The sequence below is a fragment of the Gadus chalcogrammus genome, chromosome 6, assembly GCF_026213295.1.
Source record: "Gadus chalcogrammus isolate NIFS_2021 chromosome 6, NIFS_Gcha_1.0, whole genome shotgun sequence".
Classification (NCBI taxonomy): domain Eukaryota; kingdom Metazoa; phylum Chordata; class Actinopteri; order Gadiformes; family Gadidae; genus Gadus; species Gadus chalcogrammus.
The window spans coordinates 5,542,417-5,567,122 of record NC_079417.1 but is presented as its reverse complement, the minus strand read 5'-3'; the positions used below and the strand labels follow the sequence as shown (position 1 = coordinate 5,567,122).

General features: G+C 45.4%; 2 protein-coding genes across 5 annotated transcripts in view; one reads left to right on the top strand and one right to left on the bottom strand.

Moving 5' to 3' along the window:
- Window positions 1-926: 926 nt before the first annotated feature.
- Window positions 927-9,704, bottom strand: LOC130384675 (zinc finger protein 431-like). 4 transcript variants are annotated; one of them, XM_056592981.1, is made up of 6 exons: window positions 9,292-9,704; window positions 7,517-7,785; window positions 7,287-7,335; window positions 5,555-5,838; window positions 5,325-5,373; window positions 927-4,794 (listed from the first exon to the last, which is right to left on the bottom strand). In XM_056592981.1, exons 1-6 carry the CDS (start codon window positions 9,314-9,316, stop codon window positions 3,023-3,025), a joined length of 2,448 nt encoding a protein of 815 aa, XP_056448956.1. In that variant the 5' UTR covers window positions 9,317-9,704; the 3' UTR covers window positions 927-3,022. The 4 variants fall into 4 exon arrangements, with proteins under 4 accessions (XP_056448956.1, XP_056448957.1, XP_056448959.1 ...); XM_056592982.1 differs by having other exon boundaries at window positions 8,754-9,703; XM_056592984.1 differs by lacking the exon at window positions 9,292-9,704 and having other exon boundaries at window positions 6,712-7,335; window positions 7,517-7,539.
- Window positions 9,705-15,755: 6,051 nt separating this feature from the next.
- Window positions 15,756-24,706, top strand: part of LOC130384260 (protein Niban 2-like) — a 28,835-nt gene continuing 19,884 nt past the window's right edge. Inside the window, exons 1-2 of the mRNA XM_056592369.1 lie at window positions 15,756-16,123; window positions 24,273-24,403. Coding sequence (XP_056448344.1) covers window positions 16,069-16,123; window positions 24,273-24,403 — 186 coding nt within the window. The 5' untranslated portion in view covers window positions 15,756-16,068. The remainder of the gene's footprint in view (window positions 16,124-24,272; window positions 24,404-24,706) is intronic.

Sequence of the window (24,706 nt, the reverse complement as noted above, 5' to 3'; positions counted from 1 at the left end):
GTATAATGAGCGTATACATAACTGCTATGACGCCCGATCATTTTGTGAAAGTTTGCATATCTCTCCTTGCCTGGAAGTAGAAACAGTTACAAAGTAAAACATATGTTGGATGATGGAGAGGGTGTAAATGTTGTAACTCCGGGAGTGAGCAAGGCGATGGAGAGACTATCGAAAGCTTAGGCACACGGCGAGTGAACTGCTCCACAGGATAAATTGCCGGCGAACCGCTCTATCGGAGCCTTCTCTCGGAGGGACGCTAAAGTGTGTTGCATAGCGACCGTCGATGCATAGCGGCAGCCAGGAGGGACTACTTTTTTGTATTCTTTAAAAGAAAACGGCTATTTTGACTTTCTTGGTTTCTTTTTAAATGTAGTGTGTCTATGACTTTCGTTTCGCCATAACAGTAACCGTTGTATAAAAGCAATAGATCACTTCAGTCAGTGGCATGTGCTCATTATACCACTGTGAGGCCGGACAACGCCCCTGACAGTGGTATAATGAGCACATACCACTAGTGATGGCAGTGTGACACTGAAGCTTCGGTACGTGCTTCAAACCCTGATCTACAACTCCCAAGAAGCACTGCTTCGAAGCTAGCTTCAGAGTAAAAAAAGTCACGTGACATGTGACGTCCAAAGCAGCAACTGGTTCGTTGCCTGAATGAATCACTTGACTGGTCTGCGGCTCGGTGGAGAAGCTTTGAGCAAAAAAAAGAAACCGACTCAATCCATAAGGCAGCCTACCTCAATACAAATCTTTGAGTGTCTAACCCCATCCCACATAATCACCCCCTAGAGTTACTCAAGCACACCCAACCAACCTTGCGCGAAGCCAGCTGGTCACTGCCTAATTATTTAATGAAAAAAAAAAACACAATCGATGCTACAATCGTTAACGGGAGTTGTGCATAGTGAGGTATGTAATAGAACAACGTAAAATATCGATTAGAGTAGGCTAGGGGATAACACACTGACTGTGGAGTGGAGGACCCGGGTTCGAATCCCATTCCTGGGGGGGAAAGTTTTTATATGCTGTTTCAATTATATCCTCCTAGCCTACATCAGTTAGCCTATCTGGACAGAAGGCTAGGCATATCCCTTTAAGAACAATTTAGACATCTGTATTTAGATCAATCTTTATTCGTGAAAAGATCATGCTATTAAGTATTTGGGTTTGTGTGTTAGTGCGTCAAAGAGTTTTCAAAGCAGCAGGGATACGTTGAATCCACTGCAGCCTCGAACTTCGCCAACAGAGGTCACTGTCACTGAAGCTTCGAGTAATGAACCCATTTTCGAAACATTGGCTCAACTGGTTCAATGCTTTATAAAAGCTTAATTTGCCCATCACTACATACCACAGCCTGGCGTGATCTATTGCTTAAATATAATATCACGGCAAAAAGCTCTGCGCCTCCGGATGGCCGTAGCGCGGGGAGCTCTCGTAGGGATGGAGTGGCGAAGTCACGCCCCTTCCGGTCGAAAAATATGAATGGGTGTCAATGGAGAGAAAATAATTATTTTCTGGTCCCATCTTTATATGCCCTGGATTAAACATATGTTCAGATGATAATTTTTCATGCAAAGAAAACTAAAAACTTTCGTGAAGAAGTTTGATAATTTTAGGTTTTATGTGAGGCCACTTTGTGTACTACAGCTCTTTGCTGCTCTCGACGCATATGATATACGATACGTCACCACACCCGCACTTGGAACTCGGCACGGAGATGGTACTTATTTAACTAAAACTCTCCACATGCCCCATCTTATAGTGGTTTTCACCTCTTTCTATGCTTTTATCCTCGCCTTGAAAAAAAGTGGTGAAGTGGAGCAGAGAGATCGCCATCTTTGTGCCGAGTTCCAAGTGCGGGTAATTATATATAAGCGTAATTATATATATTTTTTATCTTGATAGACGACCGATTGCCTGCTGGTTTGTGAGCTCGACTTCGCCATGTGAAGGTATCTACACCAACAATTACGAAGTTCAGTAGTGAATCTAACTTTTATTTAGTTAGTTATTTATGTTGGATTACTAGGATCATTTAGGTTTATTTACGGACGGGTTTTATGATGCGATAGCTAGTAGAAATAACAGTTTGTTTGTTTAATTATATCCTGGAAAGGGTGATGTTCAGCACATGAGCAGCTGGCCCTGGATCACCTGCCCCTTGCAAAGTGGCCTCTTGATTGCTCTCTGTGTCTCCTGTCATGTCCTTTTCATCGCTCTTGAAATCCACCTAAATTTCTCCCTCAATCTCTGTAATAATTACAAGGTAATGTTGCTGTTATATGTATTTTGCCTTTGCATTTGCAACTACTGTCATCTCCAATGTAAGCCAATGTTAGAAAATTAATTAAAGCGAATCATTTCTGTAATGTGAATTAAATCATCTGCCACAATCAGAAACCAATAAAATGTATAAATGGATCTACCGGCAATTGTTAATTGGGTAGAAATGTGTTGATTATCTACATTGTGTGCAAATCCTCAGAGAATCCCTGACCTCTGGTTGTTTTTTAAACTGAATGTACAAATATGAATTATGAAATCTCATTAGGAGTGTAGTCTATCCTTGAATTACATGAAATGGGGAATATTGTTAGCTGCATGGATCATACCGAAGTTTAATTTGGTGAAATATGTGTGGTCCGTTGCACTTGGTTCTGTAATAGTCTGCAGCTTTGGCCCATAGAGGAATTGAGCCTCAACCATTCCGGTGCTCCTTAAGGGGTCAGAGTTCCAGACTGGAAGGAGGCTTGAGTTGTGCAAGTGAATCGACTGTTGTGGGATTGTTTGTTTTAAGTAAAAGCTTTTGACCAACAACATTGTGCATCAAGGAAGTAATTATTCATCATACACAGACATCTATTATTAACAATATATACAAAGCAAATCAAAGTTGGAAAGCATCTTTAATCATGCTAAAAAATGTGCACACCCAAATTGCTTGGGTCAATGCAGCTGGCTCTGCACTGCAAATGCATACAGGGCTTCTCCCCGGTGTGAGTCCTCTTGTGGGTCTTCAGCTTGAAGCTCTCTCTGAAGCACTACACGCATTGGTCCCAATTGTGAGCTTCTCGCCGTTGTGAGTCCTCATGTGGCGCTTCAGGTTGGTGCTATATCCGAAGCGCTTCATGCATTGGTCGCACCTGAAGGGCTTCTCGCCGTCGGTGTGAGTCGTCATGTGGATCTTTAGGCTGGAGCGGTCTGCATAGCACTTCACGCATTGGTCACACTTGTAGGGCTTCTCGCCGTCGGTGTGAGTCGTCATGTGGATCTTTAGGCTGTAGCGGTCTGCATAGCACTTCACGCATTGGTCACACTTGTAGGGCTTCTCCCCGGTGTGAGTCCTCATGTGGCTCTTTAGGGTGGAGCGGTCTCTGTAGCACTTCACGCATTGGTCACACTTGTAGGGCTTCTCCCCGGTGTGTCTCCTCATGTGGGTCTTCAGTCTGGAGTGGACTTCGAAGCCCTTCACGCATTGGTCACACTTATAGGGCTTCTTGCCGGTGTGAGTCATCATGTGGATCTTTAGGCTGGAGCGGTCTACAAAGCCCTTCAAGCATTGGTCACACTTGTAGGGCATCTCGATGTTGTGAGTCTTCATGTGGCGCTTCAGGGTGGTGCTAGATACGAAGTGCTTCATGCATTGGTCGCACCTGAAGGCCTTGAAGGGCTTCTCGCCGTTGGTGGTGTGAGTCGTCATGTGGAGCATTAGTTTGCAGCGGCGTGCATAGCACTTCCCGCATTGGTCACACTTGTAGGGCTTCTCGCCGGTGTGAGTCCTCATGTGGATCGTCAGTTTGGAGCGGGCTCCGAAGCCCTTCCCGCATTGGTCACACTTGTAGGGCTTCTCCCCGGTGTGAGTCCTCATGTGGCTCTTTAGGGTGGAGTATTCTCTGTAGCACTTCAAGCATTGGTGACACTTGTAGGGCTTCTCCCCGGTGTGAGCCCTCATGTGGCTCTTTAGGTTGAAGCGGCCTCTGAAGTACTTCAAGCATTGTTCACACTTATAGGGCTTCTCGCCGGTGTGAGTCATCATGTGGATCTTTAGGCTGGAGCGGTCTACAAAGCCCTTCAAGCATTGGTCACACTTGTAGGGCATCTCGATGTTGTGAGTCCTCATGTGGCGCATCAGGCTGGTGCTATATCCGAAGCACTTCATGCATTGGTCGCACCTGAAGGGCTTCTTGCCGTCGGTGGTGTGAGTCGTCATGTGGAGCTTTAGATTGTAGCGATCAGCATAGCACTTCACGCATTGGACACACTTGTAGGGCTTCTCCCCGGTGTGAGTCCTCATGTGTCTCTTCAGGCTGGAGTGGACTTCGAAGCTCTTCGCGCATTGGTCACACTTGTAGGGCATCTCGCTGGTGTGAGTCCTCATGTGGAGCATTAGTTTGGAGTGGTCTCCGAAGACCTCCACACATTGTTCACACCCGTACGGCTTCTCGTCGGAGTGGTGACGCATGTTGTCGATCATCTTGGCGTTGTTGGGAAGAATCTTGCGACACAAGACATCGGGCCGGCTCTTGCGGCCGCCCCGATGCCCAGTCAGCTCCTCACGCTTAATGAGCCGCTCACCACAGTCCAGGCTCTTGGCCACGCTGTGGTCCGCAGACAGCGAGCTCGGGGCCTCCGCTTCGGACCCTGTGAAGAGGGTGTCATGGCCACCCACCGCCAGTGGGCCCTCCCCTTTTCCGTAGACGCTCAGGATCTTCAGTTCCTCGCCGTGACCGGACATGTGGGAGGAGCCAGCGGCGTCCACACGCAGACTCTCGGAGGCGGCGCCGTCTTCTGCAGAGGGAGAAAAAAAAAAAGACAGTCATTGTTTTGATACATTATTTGCATAAAAGGAGGAAGTGTGTATTTGTACAGGTGAAAGAAACTATTGAAATGTATGTGCATGTAACTCCTCCCTAGACTCAAAGCTCAAGCGGGTGACCAGGTGGAAGACCCTGAAGGAACACCAGCGCAAAATGATCTGAGCACAACAAAGCATGTGAGACAAGCGCAATTATTTTATTTTGATAATAAAAAGCAACAACGTGTCCTTCCCTGTAAGCTGATCAGCCAACATTTATACATGTTGAATGCATTGATGTTAGAGAATGATAAACCACCTCATGTGGCCTCCGTCTTGAAACCCTCTTGGCTGACTCCATCTTTGAAATTAAACTACCAAATTTGACTTGTGTGTTAGAAGGGCGCTGGTCATGATGCTTTTCAAAAGAGGACCAGGCTTTTTAGCGCCGGTAAAAACGAGTACATTCTCAGTTGATCCAGGTCGTTCGCCTGCATAGATGCAATGTGTATTACCAACTTGCCTCCACTAATATCCTCTTCAACCTTGATTGAAATGGTGCCAGGGGGCTGCTGCTTTCCACATAAGGAAGGAAACACAGACAAGAAAACACTTTCATTTGCACAGAATAGTTGTTAATCCCCACCAACGACACATTGAATCATAAAGGTGTGCGCTTTCTATGGGTGTGTGCTGGAGTTGTAACAGAGGAAGCCTCTCTTTTGGAAGGTGAATGAGAAGATGATTTCCAACCTGCACACCCAGCTCCATGCGGCAGACCAATCGCTCGCCGCGGTCCAGGCTCGTGGCCACGCAGTGGTCCGCAGAGAGCGAGTTCAGGGCCTCCATTTCTGATGCGATAAAGAGGGTGTCATGGCCTTCCACTGCCAGTGGGCCCTCCCCTTTTCCATAGACGCTCAGGATTTTCAGCTCCCTGTTGTGATTGGACATGTGGTAGTGGCCAGGGGCGTCCATACGCAGACTCTCCGAGGTGGCGCCGCACTGCGTGCTGCCATCTCCAAAGGCATCACCGTCTTCTGCAGAGGGAGAAAAAAAATTAGAAAGTAATTGTTTTGATACATTGTTCGCATACAAGGAGGAAGTGTGTATTTGTACACATGACAGAAACTATTTACATGTATGTAACATTGACAGAGGGTTTAAAATGGGGAGCGTGACTGTGTTCCCCGGGTCCCATGTTCCCCTCTTTGTATGAGACTGGGGAACATAGGACCCTTTTCTTTAAAAAGGGTCCTATGTTCCCCGCTTTTCAGAAAAAGGGTCCTATGCTCCCCGGTATGTATTGCTACAGGGGAACATAGGATCCTTTTTGGGAAAAACCGGGAACATAGGACTTTTTTTAAAAAAATGGGTCCCATGTTCCAAGAGCGGGGAACATAGGACCCGGGGAACATAGGAATTACCGCTTAAAATGTATACTGCAGACACAGATTCACAGTTTTGGAGAGGGATGTCTTCTCCAGCCCCCTCCTTCCTAGACTCAAAGCTCAGGTTGGTGACTAGGTTGAGGACACTGAACGGACACCAGCGCAAAATGATCCGAGAACAACATGACATGTGCAAATATTCTATTTTGACAATAACAAGCAACAACGCGTCCTTCCCTGTAAGCTTCCCTGATACCTTTTATACATTTTTAATTCATGCTGTTCGAGAATGAGAAATCAGCTCCTGTGGCGTCCGTCTAGAAACCCTTCTGGGCTCTTGACTGATTCCATCTTGGAAATGCAACTCCCAAGTTTTACTTGTGTTTTATCAGGGCGCTGGTCATGCTGCTTTTGAAAAGAGGACCAGGCTTTTAAGGGCAGGTAGAATCTAGCGTCAGCCTAGAATCTATGCTCCCTAGAATCTACATCGAAATAAAAAGTACTCAAGGTAAAAGTACATACCTTCACTTTTAAAGTGGAGCTGCATAGTCTGTAACGATAGCTGTGTGCCTACAGTATGTGCTTCCAGGTGGTAAAGTCGCAAATCTCCCAGCTTTCTTGCGGCATTTCACACAAATGCATACAGGGGCGAAAGAAACTATTTAAATGTATGTGTATGTAACTCCTCCCTAGACCCAAAGCTCAAGCGGGTGACCAGGTGGAGGACCCTGAAGGAACACCAGCGCAAAATGATCTGAGCACAACAAAGCATGTGAGACAAGCGCAATTATTTTATTTTGATAATAAAAAGCAACAACGTGTCCTTCCCTGTAAGCTGATCAGCCAACATTTATACATGTTGAATGCATTGATGTTAGAGAATGATAAACCACCTCATGTGGCCTCCGTCTTGAAACCCTCTTGGCTGACTCCATCTTTGAAATTAAACTACCAAATTTGACTCGTGTGTTAGAAGGGCGCTGGTCATGATGCTTTTGAAAAGAGGACCAGGCTTTTTAGCGCCGGTAAAAACTAGTACATTCTCAGTTGATCCAGGTCGTTCGCCTGCATAGATGCAATGTGTATTACCAACTTGCCTCCACTAATATCCTCTTCAACCTTGATTGAAATGGTGCCAGGGGGCTGCTGCTTTCCACATAAGGAAGGAAACACAGACAAGACAACACTTTCATTTGCACAGAATAGTTGTTAATCCCCACCAACGACACATTGAATCATAAAGGTGTGCGCTTTCTATGGGTGTGTGCTGGAGTTGTAACAGAGGAAGCCTCTCTTTTGGAAGGTGAATGAGAAGATGATTTCCAACCTGCACACCCAGCTCCATGCGGCAGACCAATCGCTTGCCGCGGTCCAGGCTCGTGGCCACGCAGTGGTCCGCAGAGAGCGAGTTCAGGGCCTCCATTTCTGATGCGATAAAGAGGGTGTCATGGCCTTCCACTGCCAGTGGGCCCTCCCCTTTTCCATAGACGCTCAGGATCTTCAGCTCCCTGTGGTAGGTGCCAGGGGCGTCCATACGCAGACTCTCCGAGGTGGCGCCGCACTGCGTGCTGCCATCTCCAAAGGCATCACCGTCTTCTGCAGAGGGAGAAAAAAAATTAGAAAGTAATTGTTTTGATACATTGTTTGCATACAAGGAGGAAGTGTGTATTTGTACACATGACAGAAACTATTTACATGTATGTAACATTGACAGAGGGTTTAAAAGGGGAGCGTGACTGTGTTCCCCGGGTCCTATGTTCCCCTCTTTGTATGAGACTGGGGAACATAGGACCCTTTTCTTTAAAAAGGGTCCTATGTTCCCCGCTTTTCAGAAAAAGGGTCCTATGCTCCCCGGTATGTATTGCTACAGGGGAACATAGGATCCTTTTTGGGAAAAACCGGGAACATAGGACTTTTTAAAAAAAAAAATGGGTCCCATGTTCCAAGAGCGGGGAACATAGGACCCGGGGAACATAGGAATTACCGCTTAAAATGTATACTGCAGACACAGATTCACAGTTTTGGAGAGGGATGTCTTCTCCAGCCCCCTCCTTCCTAGACTCAAAGCTCAGGTTGGTGACTAGGTTGAGGACACTGAACGGACACCAGCGCAAAATGATCCGAGAACAACATGACATGTGCAAATATTCTATTTTGACAATAACAAGCAACAACGCGTCCTTCCCTGTAAGCTTCCCTGATACTGTTGGGCAAAATAACCTGCTGAGTACATCACATGTACATTACAAATATAGCTAACTCCTACCCTAGCCTGATGAGCACAACACATGGCAGTCACGTTACAATATAGTCAACTTTTAACACATAACACATACTTGATAACATAGTCAGGTGAGGGCCAGAACCAAGGCCCCATTTCTCCTCCAGGCAAATGGTAAACACTCAGACAATGCACCGTTTCATCCTCAAGAACGGGAGAGCCACAAACAGGAGACTCTGTGAGGCTCTCCCCCGTCAGGAAGAACACAAGAAGATACACTAGGGCCTGGGAGGCAAGGTCAAGCAAAGACACACAGAACCATACACATCTCAAACGCACACACCTCATCGAGAGGAGGATACAGCATAAGAGTGTATCACACGGAGACTCTTCATCTTCTTCTGAAGCAGACCTTCCACGGAGGCGAAGCTCCGGACGAACCATCAGCGCTGATTAGGGACTTAGACATATTCGATTTCTCACGCTTTATGACTCTGTATAACCGTTGCCACTTTACTTAATAAATCCAAGGTCCTCGTGCCGACAGACTTTATTACCTCTCCGTCTCATTTCATCTGGTCCAGTAACTAGACAGACCGTTTTTCCCAACAATACCTTTTATACATTTTTAATTCATGCTGTTCGAGAATGAGAAATCAGCTCCTGTGGCGTCCGTCTAGAAACCCTTCTGGGCTCTTGACTGATTCCATCTTGGAAATGCAACTCCCAAGTTTTACTTGTGTTTTATCAGGGCGCTGGTCATGCTGCTTTTGAAAAGAGGACCAGGCTTTTAAGGACAGGTAGAATCTAGCGTCAGCCTAGAATCTATGCTCCCTAGAATCGACATCGAAATAAAAAGTACTCAAGGTAAAAGTACATACCTTCACTTTTAAAGTGGAGCTGCATAGTCTGTAAGGATAGCTGTGTGCCTACAGTAGGTGCTTCCAGGTGGTAAAGTCGCAAATCTCCCAGCTTTCTTGCGGCATTTCACTGAGGCACGCCCCCTTTTGGTCGTAGTATCTCGTCGCTTTCAAAATAGAGCGAGCAGAGCTGTACAACTCGCAAAAAAGATGGCTGCGCCCATAGTTAATGGGGGATGAGATGTATTTTCTTTCTATTTGTACCACGTTGGTGGTTTTAATGTTGTTTTTAAAACCTCTTACACACTTGATTTCATTGCTGCTTTAATCCGGTCACCAATATATGCATTGCACGGTCTTGCTTTGCGTGCAATTCAATGTAACGTTTTGTTTTGAAGCTGGTTTGCTAAAGAGGCTATGTTGCTTATGATGACTAGCCTGCTACTACTCCCCCTCGTGGCCCGACAGAAACACAAATGGCAAACTGGAAGGCTGGGGCAAGGGAAATACGTCACGTTCTCGCTCAAGCTGGTCGTTCGTACCAGCGTACCATCCAAATGGATAGCAGCATTAGGTTGAGAATTCGAATCCTGATTAGAGCATTATCAACAAGCTGAACATGACATTCTGTCAATGCTACTCATTTAAGAAACACAACATTGCACAGCACCTGCAATTCATTAGGCAATCAACATTCCAGCTCATTAGTTTCCAAGAATCTGACTGCCAAGACGTATGGCAGTAAGGGAACTTCTTTGTTAACCATTTTTCCTTCATAATTATCTCTGTCATATTTATTTACTGCCATACGTCTTCGCGTTAAAATATGTGTATCAACAAAAATACCTTATGCCATCTACCTTTATTTTAGCGACAGTAACTGGGCTGTTAGCTGTAGAGCTGATGCTACAGCCAAATTATAAGAGTAACAAAAGGTAACCATATGCAGCAAAGCAACACAATGATATAGCGTTGGTTGACTTACTTGTCCGAGGAAAATGTCGATTGATAAGCACACAACATCAAGAAAACTCCAAGCACACATTGCACCAGAGAATTAAGGGCTTTCTTAAAATATTACAGTTCTGAAAATTTGCACTGTTAATGGTATCCACCTAATGATAGCCGTATGGTAGTTATACAATAACAAAATTGTTATATTGGCAAATGGGTTGAGACTGTGGACATTTGGCATTTCTATGAAATTGTGGGAAAAGTAATAATTTTTAGAACACCATGACCATGGTGAAAAGATGCATTTGATTTTATAGATTAATATGATGAAATAAGTTGAGTCCAGGTCAATCTAGTAAGGAGAAATAAGGCTAGTTCATATACTTTGGATGCAGTACCACAATTTGGGTTAATGGGTAGTGGGGGGCATTGGTATCCACCTAATAATAGTTGTATGTTTTTTTATACCATAATAAAATGGTCATATAAGAAAAATGGGCTAACTGATCCAACTTTATTGGCAAATATTTCTCAAATGGAAATAAATAAAACAAGTTCTGTTCGATGACTTTTGTGAGGCTTGGTCTAAAGATTTTATGTGGCGATTTGTGATCTTTGATTATTTTTGTAGCCTGTGAATCTTTTTATCATGTTTAGCTTTAATATGAATTTGTGAGAAAAGTAAAAAAAAAAAATATATAAGTGCATCTGCAGAAGACCAGGGCGAAAAAGATGCATCTGATTTTAGAGATTGATATGATGAAAGAATAATCTGGTGAGGAGAAATAAGCCTATTTCATGATTTTTTACAGTAGCGGCACCTTTAGGTGCAGTAGCCTACCACAAATTTGGGTTTATGGGTATTGGGGGTTATTGATAACCATACCTGAAAGTTTCAAAAGTTTTCGACTTACGGTATAGGCTGCATTAAGACTTTTACCGAATGTGAAAAAAAAAAGAACTTTACAGAAACAATAGGGGAAAACAATAGGGGACCAAGCAGCTTCACTGCTCGGAGTTCCCCTATAGCCTGTCTATCATCCCCCAGCCATAAAACTTGCGTTCGGTGTGTGTGTGTGTGTGATTACACACACTGTTACGAAAGTGTTGTACACTTCTTTGTTATTTGGATAACTGTTCTGCTGTTGGTGTTATGGCGCATAACACGTCGGTTTTGACGTCTCTGGTATTTCCACAACAAGACTAGTTGGGGTTATCTCAGCCACGGTTGAGATGGAATTGGGGGAAAGAAAATTTGTCTTTGACTCCCTGAAGTACATGAACTGCGACATGGAGGAGAAAGGGATTGTTGCCCGCGGTTGTCAACTTCCGGAGTCCTGGTGCCCGCCGCTTGCTGTCACGAGGCCACCACAACCGCCATGAAGCACCACCACAACCGCCATGAAGCACCACCACAACCGCCATGAAGCACCTCCACAACCGCCATGAAGCACCACCACAACCGCCATGAAGCACCACCACAACCGCCATGAAGCACCACCACAACCGCCATGAAGCACCACCACAACCGCCATGAAGCACCACCACAACCGCCATGAAGCACCACCACAACCGCCATGAAGCACCACCACAACCGCCATGAAGCACCACCACAACCGCCATGAAGCACCACCACAACCGCCATGAAGCACCACCACAACCGCCATGAAGCACCACCGCCCGGCAGCCAGTGGCGGGCAGACGGCCGCCGGCAGAAGGCAGCCGGCAGCGGGCAGTGTGCGGTTTAGTCTACTTCGGATCGATGTAGAAGTGGAAAGACAAGAGACGTCGGGGAACCCGACGCAGTCGTTTGTGATTCATAATATCGTCTGCAGGCGGACACGGCTTTTGGCCGTGATAATATGTATCATAAGATATCGATATAGATATTATTTAGATAAAGAGCTCCAGGACTGTAACGCAAGTGTCGTACACTTCTTTGTTATTTTGATAACCGTTCTGCTGTTGATGTTATGGCGCATAACACGTCGGACTCTCGTCTCTGGTATTTCCACAACTAGACTGTAGTTGGGGTGATCTCAACCATGAGATGGGGTTAGTTATCTCAGCCATGGTTGAGAAGGAATTGGGGGAAAGGAACTTTGGTTTTGACTCCCTGAAGAACATGAACCACGACATTGAGGAGAAAGTGATTGTTGCCCGCGAATGTCTCCAGCTTGAGCCCCGCTTCCGGCTGCCCGCTGCCGAGGGACCACCACCTCGGTGCTTCCTGCTGCCCACTGTAGGAGGCGGCTGTGCCTAAGCGCTGCTCGTTGCCCGCTGCCGAGGCGTTGGTCCCTCGGCAGCGAGAAGAGGGGCTCAAGCTGGAAACAATCGCGGGCAACAATTCCTTTCTCCTCCATGTCGTGGTTCAGTCTGCTTCAGATTGATGTGGACGTGAAAGAACCAGAGAACCCGACGCAGTCGTTTGTGGAACATAATATCGTCTGGAGGCGCACACAGCTTTTGGCCGTGAACCCGTGATAGTATATATTATATGATATAGATATCTATGTATAATATGATATTATGCAGATATAGAGCTCCAGGACTCCCGCCGGAGCACCCGGAGTGATCTAGAATATTACAGAACATAGCCAAAGGCTGTGTGCTCCTCGCCATTGCGATACATCCACTGTAAACAGAGCGCACGGAACTGTGGCCGCTGCTCAGGGCCACACCCCCACCCTCCTCCTTGACCCGCCTCTCTCCTCCTCATTTACATTAAAGCTACAGACACCGAAACGGCGCTTTCGGGAAAGCTCAATGTGCGACTGGCTCGCAGTGGCTGTAATTCTGCACCAGGGCTGAATTTCGGGAACTAGGCTACTTCAAATACTGTGCTAGGGGCCCCCTAATATCTATATTAAAGCATCCATAAAGTAGCATGCCATGGGACCTTTAACTTTTCCTTGCCGAAATTTACATGACGACTCAGAAGGCCTATTTCGGAAGTTGTAGAAGAAAACGCTATTCCATGTGTGAATTAGGTCGTATTATTTGGCCATAAACTGAGCCATTTGAAGTTTGAAATTCATTCATGCATCTGTGTCATCGGAGATTGCAAACGCGCTGTCAAAACATCAACTCGTCAGGATAAAACGCGCTGATGGCTCTATTACACCGGGATCCCACCGGACGCGTACGCGCCGCGGAACGGCTGCGTCCTCTGCCCTGCGTCCATTCCTACCGGGCGCGTAGCGCTGCCTTGCGAGCCAGCCGTATTCACGCGAGATCACGAGATCACGCGATAATCCTAAACCTAATGTACTCACCTTCCACTCCCAAAACTATTGCAATTAAATGCCACGCTTTGTCCTTTCTGACATTTTCCTTATAAAAAGGATGATTTGGTACATAAATGACTTCATGTTGCTGAACTTCGACAATGAGTCTCTCGTCGTCAATGTTGCCGACCCTCTGAGCAGACCCACCGGTCATGACGTAATAATGTTGATGTGAAGTTACATGAGCTGAGTATTGTGTTTTATTTTGAAAATTTACCGGATGCTCTATGGCTTTTACTTTTCACTTCCTGCCCGGCTCGACCTGCTCTGTCGAAATTGACGCGGTTTAGCAGCGGCTCGCGGCAAAAATAGAATTGGACGGAAAGATAGCGCCGCGGCGCGGCACGCCGCTCCTGGGACGCTGCTGAAACGTTCCGCGGCGCGCCCGGTGGAAATGGTCTCATTGATTATAGTCGAAGCGATCAGCAGCGTGACCGCGGCGCAGCCGTCCCGCGGCGCGTACGCCTCCGGTGGAATCTAGCCTTTAAAGGGGACGGGAGATGGCACTCTCATTGGTTTATTGCGCGTTATGCCCAAACCACACTTACGGGTAATAGGTTACATAATATGGAGTTAGAATCATGCCAAAACCCCGAACACACGCAAAACGTGTTTTGCTCACGCACAACGATTCACACACACGCTCAGTGTGGTTTGCAAATACAAAATATCATTCACAAACGAATGCATTTTGCTTCAAAAACAAATACAGTATACAAACTAAAATGTGCGCGTGGATCAGCCAGGCGGAAAATTAGTGCCAAAAGTCACGTGTCAAACAAATGTCCTATGATTCACACTACACAACAGCAGGTGGCGCTGTTCCTGCCAAACCGCACGGATTCCGTACGGTTTCCGTACGGTTTCCGTGCGGTTTATCACTTTTACCGCGCCATTCTAGGGCCAGTTGGTGGCCTTCTTGGCTTTCCATAGAATCCACACACGGTTGGCCGGCATCAAATAAAGATTTTGAGGAGAAAAAAAGATCGTCCTGGCAGCCTTAAACTGACTCAACAGCGCCACCTGCTGTTGTGTAGTGTGAATCACAGGACATTTCTTTGTCACGTGACTTTTGGCACTAATTTTCCGCCTTGCTGATCCACGCGCAAATGCCTTCCGATCCACGCGCAGCTTTCAGTGTTCCGTACTTGTAGAATTGTTTTGTGTACTTGAAGGATTTTAGTTTGTACTGGAGAGATTTTGGTTTGTACTATGTGTAAAACATACTGTATTTGTTTCTGAAGCAAAATGCATTAGTTTGTGAATGATGTTTTATATTTGCAAACCACACTGAGCGTGTGTGTGAATCATTGTGAGTGAGTAAAACACGTTTTGTGTGTGTGTGTGAATCGTTGTGCGTGAGCAAAACACGTTTTGCGTGTGTGCGGGGTTTTGGCATGATTCTAACTCCATAAAGATAGGCCTACGGATAGTGCGGGTGACACGTCCCCCCGCGTCCGCGACGCGCCTGATGTGGTGTCTCTATTACGCGCCTTATGTGGTTTCATTTATATCAGTTGATATTTCGTCCCCTTAGAATGACAAGGTTCTATCTGACATTTTTGTCAAATTAGACTTAGGCCTACGATGCTTATTCAATGACAGCTTATTAAGGTCAAGTGAGATGTTTCTTGAAGTTGTGTTCACATTCGGACTTTTTATAAAGGAATTCCAAGAACTTTCAAGGTCAATATCTCAGAACTATGTTACTGAAAACGCAGATAGAAGCCTGTAATTCTATGGGGACAAATTAAGCCTGTATACTGTTCTCACACACTACTCTCAACCTTTTTTAAAAGGCATGACTTTTCTGAATGGTCTTAAACATCGCGGCGACACATTTATGTCTGGCAGGCACACGCTGCCCCGACATCGGCAAGATGTCAATGTGCATACTGGGTCTGTTATATAATTACAATAAGAGTAGGCCTAGGTTTTGTATGCTAACGTTGAACCATCACCACATAAAGAGTTTATTTTTCATAATATAAGTTAACATGACACAACATAATATCTGCGTGTATATAGTGTAGTAATATCATACAATATCATAATAAAATAGTATATAAATATAAAAGACAATATAATATAGGATAATATAATATCATAATATAAAATATAATATAATTTATCATATATCTCACGTCATGAAATATCATAATATAATATTAGCCACCAGGGGTCGTCGTCGGCCCCTGCCTCTCCTGTGCCTCGGCAGAAACTCCACCTTTCCGGGAGTGACTCACAGGGAGGAGGGTGTGTTTCGCCAGACTCATACCAGCAGACAACTCAAGTTTGAAGCTCCTTCCCCAACTTTTATCCGCTCCTTACTTACTCACTCCGCCTCCTACGTCCTTTATTTCGCCACCCGTTCCAATTCGTCACTTGGCGTTATGTTCTAGGGCTAGGCTAGGTCAGGGTGAGAGGGACACCCGGAGGTCTGACAGCCAGAGAAAGGAACTGAGAAGAGTTCTTCTGGGTTCTCTCAGACTGCTCCGCTTTTATTGGAATATAATTTTTTTGGGGGGGACCAGGGTGTGTTTTTTCTTTCCTCACAATGGGAGACGTCATATCGAGCCACTTGGATGAGGGCAAGCGGGAGATCATCACAGGTGAGGGGGGGGGCATCACCTGTGCGACAGGCAGCTCACCTGGAGACATTGGTTGCCACGAAATCAGTGCCCTTTCTTTTAAAAAAAACCTCTATCATGGTTGCACACAATAAGGTAGCCTGCTAGAATGCCTTATTTTTAATGGGTTCATTACACGGTTAGTATTTGTATTTTGCATTGCAAGAAAAAAAATCATTACGTTTTAAGGCTACACAACGTCATACAAAGCTGCAAGTATGCCTACCTTAATCCTCCCCACTAGATGGAACTAATTAGGTTTATTGACGAATTGTCATCTGGACTATCAACGTTTTAACAAGGACACACAACAGCCCTACTAGTGTCAATTGATCTATTTGATCATGGTTGCCATTAAGCAATGGAACCGATCCCCACTTCTCCGATATGGTCTATCGATCCTGTTGGCCTGTTTAGCTAAACAGTGATGTTTATGTATCGTGATAGGACGTAGTATGTATTGGTAAAAGCATTTAAAAACCCTAATCACCGCTATTGATAATACCGTTGCGGATTGCCACCATGCCTCTTTCCGACCCCTGAAACTCAACTGTGGGTACAATCTGATCCTGATGTTAACATCCCGCCTCACATTTCCACAAGATGAGTTAAGAAGGCAATCGTCTGGGACTCTGGGTCATTGTGTTTTAAACCCCGCCAGACAGTGACCAGGGGGAGATGGGGGAGCGAAAGCGACGTGAGGCCAATATGTGATCGTAATTTATAAATTCCCCGAGCGGCCAGTTCGGAGTGAGACACATATCAAATGTGGAATCCGAGGAATGCATGGAAAAAGCACGCGTGGCCCTGGCCCCTGGTAGGAGAGTATCCCTGCAGGTTTCAGCTCAGTTCGAAAGTGGGTAGGAGCCTAGCCCCGGGCCGTCTCCCCAGCCTGTCTTCTCTCTGGAGCAGCGTGGATTTAAGGGCCAAGCCGAGCCCATTGACCCACAGCCCCCCATACAGACTCACCCTTGGAGCCGGTACTCCACACAATGACCAATCCGTAGAATAGACATGCTTTCGATATGTTCTGAGATTAGACAATTGTGTAATTGAAGGTTTCTGTGATTTGAGTGTGCAGACTTTCTTTTTTGCTTATCTCCTGCCATGTGAAGGACTTTGCCTTGATAAGAACAATGGGTTAGGTGAAGGTGGGGGAGCGACTGAGGATGATGATGTTGATGATGATGATGATGATGATTATGATGAATTAGCTTTTGTTCCCAGAGATGAGGTCACACGTTACACCGGCCTGCTGCTGCCTCCTTGCATGAGGTCATCAGGTGCAGCCGGTTACTTGTATTAAGTGAAGTCTGTCAGGGCTATGCAACCACCACTATGAACCGTGTCTAAATAAGTGGGTAACCACATTCTAGTGTGGTCACACACACACACACACACACACACACACACACACACACACACACACACACACACACACACACACACACACACACACACACACACAGTCTGTTTATGTAAGATGCTTGAGGAAGAACGGGTCATCGGCATTTCAGGCTTTCACATGAGAGGGTGTTGGGAACATCTTCTGAACCTGTGTATCAACAAGTGGAACTTCCTTTCGGGGGTATGTTTTGGTTGGTTTCGCCGGGGGGGGGGGGGGGGTGGGGGCACTAACTAGAAACCCCCAGCCCCTAGAAACCCCTCTCCCCCTCTGTCTGTCTCTCAGTACTCTAGCCGTTAGAGGTTTAGGTTTAGTGTCTGTCTGCGGTCACCTCGTGGTGCTCCCCTGGCTGAAAACTCAGGCTGCTGCTTCCATCCCCGGCAGCCCATAATGAACGGCAGCGTCTGTCAGGTGACGCCGTTGCCGTGGCGACGCAGGGCCACACGCCAGGGCATTCATTATAGCAGGGATAGAGATGGACTAAGCAGGGCTATACTCACACACACACGCACGCACTGCGCGTTCTTAATGCTGCTTGGTTTAGGGCTGGCCCCAAATCAAGAATAACCACATATATGAATATGCGATTGCACTTTGGTATTCAAATTAATTCCTTATTTTGGTGCTTCACATGCCATTGCTGAACAGGAAAGGCGAGTTGATGATAATGTCGTCTTAGTTTAGCTCTTGTTGAACTGAGGCACATTCAGAGTTTGAAACATGCTGACAGAGAAGATATGGTAAGAAAGATGAGTCCAACATCTATACCTGGAACTGTCAATTTAAGATAAAAGCATTCTTATTATTTAGTTATTCCGCCTTAAGTATTCACTTCATTCCAGATTTCTGGAACATTCCTAACCCTTGCTGGCTCTGTTCTGATTGGATGTGCTTTTCTTTAATATACTCCACTATAAATCATCTCTGCTGTGTCTACCACACAGACCAGATAAGCTTGTTAAGGGTAGATGTCCCTAGTGGTTGGTTGTAAAAAGCACATTTGATAAAATTCCTTAAATGACTAAAAGGGCCTTGTCTATTGTTAAAGAAGTTAAAACGTTTGAGGGGTCAGTGCTAGTCCTGACATAATCAGAGAGCTTGGAGCTTTTGGAGTTTGACAATTTTATTTGAATCTTTAAATCTATTTAAAAAAAATTGAATTTCTATTAAAGATCCATCAGGGGTACTTCTTTTTGTTTTAACTAACCCTCGTCTCTTGATTAATGTCTTAAAACTGATGACAGACAAGCTCAAATCCGGGAGAATGGGACCATACACTTTCTATCGCTTCGTATTTGTTTTGACCAATCAGATGCTGGAGACTCGAGACAAACTCGGCCAGCAGTAGTAAACTTGAAGCAAATCCTCAGATCAATGTGTCACTATGTAGTCCGCTCGCTGTAGAAATGCAATTTCAATCCCCTTCTGAATGCTTCACCATTTGAATGAAGGAGTTTTCCTCTGTTAAATATCTCTGTACTGTAACCGGTAACAAGGTGCAACTCCTGCTCCCTGCAGTTTTTGGTTTCTGGCACAGGCTCGATGACATAGATTGGCTAAACCCAAGACTGAACTAACCCTCCTTAAAACCCTCCTTAAAAACAAGAAGCTATGTTCATCTTCCAAAGGCTTTGTATAACATACATAGACGGAGCATGTATCAAGGACAAAATATTTATGTGTGTGACTGCATCCTCTGTCTGTTCTCCCTGAGATGAACCGAAGGGATTAACCGCAGTCTTGTGGACCCTCCCCTTCTGGAAGTGACACTTCCTTCTTGAAGTTCCACAATTGTGTTCCACAATTTGTGCAATTTTATATTCTGTGTGGTTTAACTTTCAGGCTAAAGGTCTGCCATTCTTTTTTTTAAGTACATAGCGACTTGTTCAATACACTTCTACGCCCTCTGTAGGATGGAACTATTATTGACATAACTTTTTTCCTTTTTTTTTTTCATTATAAGTTTTTCTTTTTATCGAATTTGAATCAATCGATTATTGTGGTATTGAGTGGTCAGGGTGCTGTGGTTGGTTGGGGGAGGTTGGGGGTCAGGGTGGTGTTGGGGGTCATGGTGGTTGGGGGTCAGGGTGATGTTGGGTTTCAGGGTGGTTGGATGGTGTTGGGGGTCATGTTGGTTGGGTGTGCACTGGTGTTGGGGGTCATGGTGCTGTGGGTCGTTGGGTGGTGTTTAGGGTCTAGGTTGCTGTGGTTAGTTGGGTGGTGTAACGGGGTCAGGTTGCTGTGGTTGGTTGGGTGGTGTAACGGGGTCAGGTTGCTGTGGTTGGTTGGGTGGTGTTAAGGGGTCATGGTGCTGTGGGTCGTTGGGTGGTGTTTAGGGTCTAGGTTGCTGTGGTTAGTTGGGTGGTGTAACGGGGTCAGGTTGCTGTGGTTGGTTGGGTGGTGTAACGGGGTCAGGTTGCTGTGGTTGGTTGGGTGGTGTTAAGGGGTCAGGAGGCTTTGGGTAGTGTTAAGGGGTCAGGGTGGTGTTAAGGGGTCAGGGTGCTTTGGGTGGTGTTAAGGGGTCAGGGTGCTTTGGGTGGTGTTAAGGTTAAGGGTGCTTTGGGTGGTGTTGGGGTAAGGGGGGTGTCAGGGTGCATGGGTGATGTTGTTCGTCAGGATGGTGTTGTTGGTTGGGGTTCAGGTTTGTAAGAAAGTGGGGGGACCATGTAGGGTGAGGGTAGGGTGGCTCGATTATGCAAAACATCAGACCGATGCGGTCGACAGTCGGCCTGTTGTCTAACGTTGATGCTGACCGATGAGACTTGCAGAAGCCCGTTGTTGTCGGAGGTTGTAGTCAGAGGCCGATGAGGAGAGCCTGACGCTGTGTGACACACGTCTCGGTCACACAGATAGAGCATGACATTGTCTGGTGTGGCTCGGAGACGCGTCACTTCTGGAACACAAAGTGGTTTTACCTTCCCCTTAACCCACAAACCTTTCTATTCTGGTCCTGTAGCACGGCTGGCCCTCAGAAGAAATCTGGTTGTCCTGTTTAAAGACTGTTGTGTTGCTAGAGTATGACAGTATCACTTGAGCATGACGGTATCAGTATCAGTGTCACTATAAGTGCCTTTACAAAGTGCACTTATTATTCCTCAGGAGAAAGACTCCTTGTTAAGAGGAAAAAAAAAAATATCGTTTTGAATATTGTTTTTTAGCCATGTAGTTTTTATCTCGTCGATCCACTCAGTGCTACGGCCATCCCATAATATCCCTCTGTGAGAACCTGCCTGCAGCGCATCTCTACATTTCAGTGACCTGTTGCAGCGTGTTCTGATATCCATGGTTCTCTAAAGAGAAATAACATGGAACGGTTCAGTGATCCACTGTTACTGAAGTAAAGCAAACTAGGCTTAGTAATCAGGTTGTTTTATTCAAACCCAATTACCAGCGTAGATGCAGAAGTCTGCTCAATAAGCAGAGGTGGGAAGCAATGAATCAATCCTCCCATCTATTAATGATCTTTAATTAAGGGAAGTACCAGGACATTTCTCATTTATAAGTTAAACAGCCTTGGTTAAAAAGACAATTGTAGAGGGATCATGTGATGCTAAAGCATCAACTGTGTATTTGTTCTCAGGAAATGCCATCAGGCAAACCCAGGAAGACTAGATTTCACTTCAAAGTGGCCTTTTGGCAGTTGGTTGCGCAGCAGTTTATTTCAGGGATCACTTGGCTTCTTAGTATTGTATTAAGTTGAAGTGGTTTATTTGATTATTTTATTAAAGATATCATTTTGTAAAATAGTATACATTAAAATGGTGTCATCATTGAAAGGGTAATTTTTCATCGTATTTCAATAAATAGTTTCCAAACTATTTATCTGAAATTCACTACAAGTCTCTTCAGATAAAAGTCCCTGCTAAATGACTAAACAGTATTGTCAATAGAAAGTATCGATTGTATTATGAGCAGTTGTGTTGACTGTGTTTGTGTGACGGGTAAATGTGTAACCGAAACAACCCTCTTGCTCCATCCACCAAGAGTTGTATCTGGGGGTGAAACACTACGCAAAGTTTCTCCTTAATTTTCTCTCTGACTCCCCATGCCCCATGCCCCATGCCCCGCCCCCAGTTCCAGCGCTAATGGTCGCATTCCTTAAGACTTCCTCTCCAAGGGGCCATCTGGCAAGAGAACACATTCCCCCTGGTTCTATAAGGACATGTAGCCTTACCTTCCACTGAAAGTAGCATGTAGCACCCGCTTCTATGAGGACATGTCGCCTTACCTTACACTGAAAGTAGCATTTAGCACCAGGTTAAGGACATATAGTCGGGTGTACTTTCACAGAGAGTAGCAGTAGGATTTATACCCTGTATGCCTCCTAGGGGCTCTATGATCTAAATCTAGGGTTTCCCAACCTTCTCGGTCTCCTTTACCACCATAGCCAAATCCGTATGGTTCAAGTACTCCAAACCACAAAGTTTTTCCTTTTTACTAATATTATCATTAAGAACCATTCTTTTTATTGGGAATTTAAAATGGAAGAGACATCTTTTTATTTCTGGTATTAATTTATCGGCAACAACTAATTTGTAACATTTAGACTTCACAAATTCAATTTAATATTTCATGTGGTCATTTTATGGGGAATTACTGATCTTAGATAGCGTATTGTTATGGCAAGTTGAAGATCCAAAGAGCAGGAAAGAGGTCTGCTGTGGCCTTTCTGACGAGTTTACAGCAAAGCCTGCAAGACAAGTATGAAGCCCCTAATGTGCTGTTTGCTTTGACTCTGGTATCGTTTGGAAGCAACTCTTCTGAGGCCACGATGTGTATTTGAGTGTGCCAGAGGTTTGGTTTGTGTTGAACTTCAACCCCTTCAGTACGTGGGCGTGATTGGCTGACCCTCTCAACTGTGACTCGTTGGATCGGAATTTCACGGCGGAATAATGTGTCGTTGTGGTTTCCTCTGTGGATCAATTAATCATCGCTGTGAGGTCTGGTCTTTCATGCATTGCCCAGGGTCTGTCTCCTCAACAAGCTCGTACTTCACGAGTAGTACTTTAGTACTACCCTACACCTGGCTTTACTTAGCAACCTGTCACCAACTCAGGATTGCAGCACACGACTTGACCGAATCCTCTTCACCAGTCCCCAGAATGTTGCTTGTTTGCGAGTCTCATTTTACGCACCCCTTCCTGACCCCCACTAAAAAAGGATGCCTCCATCTCCTTATGTGCCGTCCAAAGCCCACAAGCAACGTGTCTTTACCCATGATGCCGAGCAGATGGGATCAAGTGCTGCGTCGCTCCTCCTTCCTCTCCCGCCAACTGGAATTACAAACACGTGTCCGTCCGCATATTTCCCACGTAAACCCCAGCTTGATATCAGCAGACACATTTGAGCTGTTACATAGTTTAATCATGTTTTATCACAAATTATTGTTTATATATGATTCTGATTGATTTGCAGTGACACCAGTGGGTTAGCAGATTTATTACAACATGCCAATTTGTTCTGGAACTTGAGGAGTCACTACACAGTACACACACAAATCCAGCAACAACATTTTAGGTGAAAGTAGTATTTGTAAGTAACTCTTTCTGATTGGCTTTCAAAGGTGCCAAACAAACTCGTGGCATGTCGTAGCAACAATTTGATCAAGAAAGTCATTTGGTTGACCCTTGCTTTGTATATCAATTTTTTATATTTATGGACAAACTTCTACGCTGTTATATGATGAACTATCTTCAGGGACCTTACATTTTTCAACTTTTCTTTGGTGTGCTTGGGGCAAGTAACCTTAAATGACTGAATCCATCCATCAATGTTTGACTTTAGTGTTTCGTTCCAATTGGTGGGCTGTCATGTTGCAGTCGAGGTATTAGTGTAGTGCTGAAACCTCTGTTCCGACAGCTACTTAAACAAGAGAAATGTGTGTCCCCTTTCATGAGGTGAGGGCATTTGTTCACTCTCTCCTGGCCGTGCCGTCAGCACCCATAATGAGCTGTAAAACGTGTCAGGACGTCTGCTAGGGAGGGGTTTCTGTTGCGCAGGTTTTTAAAGGGTGTTCGATGAATAACGTCAGTTCTCACAAACAGGTGAGGGGGTGGGAAGGGACAAAAAAGGTTCTAACAGAAGCGTGTGAAATTCCTCATTCAATAAGGGTTATGTTTGACTTTCCACCAGGAAACATTTTCTCCACCCAACAAAACTCAACTCAATCTAAGCTCAATGGATGTTTCCTTCTATAATGGTTCCCATGTGCTCCAACAATAAAGGCTTTGTGTTGTTTTTGAGTCAAATGTGAAATGCTTGCGAAACAACACTTTGGTCAGTGCTCAAGACAATGACTCACTTTTCCTCCCAGTGTAGATGTATTTGCTCTGTTCATTTTGAGGACACTATAATCCAAATGGATCTGCGTGTCTCCATAATTCATGTTGAGCCGGTCGGGCATAGGGAATACTTCTCAGAGTTCCACCCCAGTACCTTTACTGCGTTAACTTGTCCACCCTAACTGCTAGACCACTGGTTCTCAAACTCTTTCTACTAGTGTATATCCCCACTAAGACATTTTTTCAGATGGGTACCCCCTAAACCGGCAGAATACATTTTTGGGAGAAAAATACAAATACAATACAATTTACATAAATAATGAACATGAATAGAGAACAACTGTGCTAGACTATCCCCTGTCTAAGACCACGACTAAAGTGCCGCCTTGATGTGTATATAGACCGGCTCTCAGTGTGATGTTGTGGTGTGTGTTTTTCGGGTCAGCCCGGACAGGGGAGGTGATGGGCCAGTTCGACGCTCTCTATGAACAGCAGTACAGCGTGGCGCTCTTCAACAAGGTGCGCTTCGACGTCGAGGGAGGGGGCGGACCTCAGCCTCAGCTGCTCCACCGCAAGGTAAACACTCCGCTTTCTTCGTCTGGTCTGTGTCATGTGATCCGAGAGAGCACAACGTCAGCCGCTTTTACATTCCTCCAGCAGTAAGATAAGGTTTGCTTTATCGTCCCAAAGGCTAAGTCGGTGTGGACCGTGTCCACGGAATCAAATGGTTGACATTCCAGATAGCACGAAACAACAGAAGGGAAAGTTTCAGTTTAATCCAAACCGACACAGTATTTTATCAACTCGTGGGTTCAAATGAATAGTTGGCTGTCATGACCTATGTTGACAGATCCCTTGAAACCCTTAACCCTTGAAACC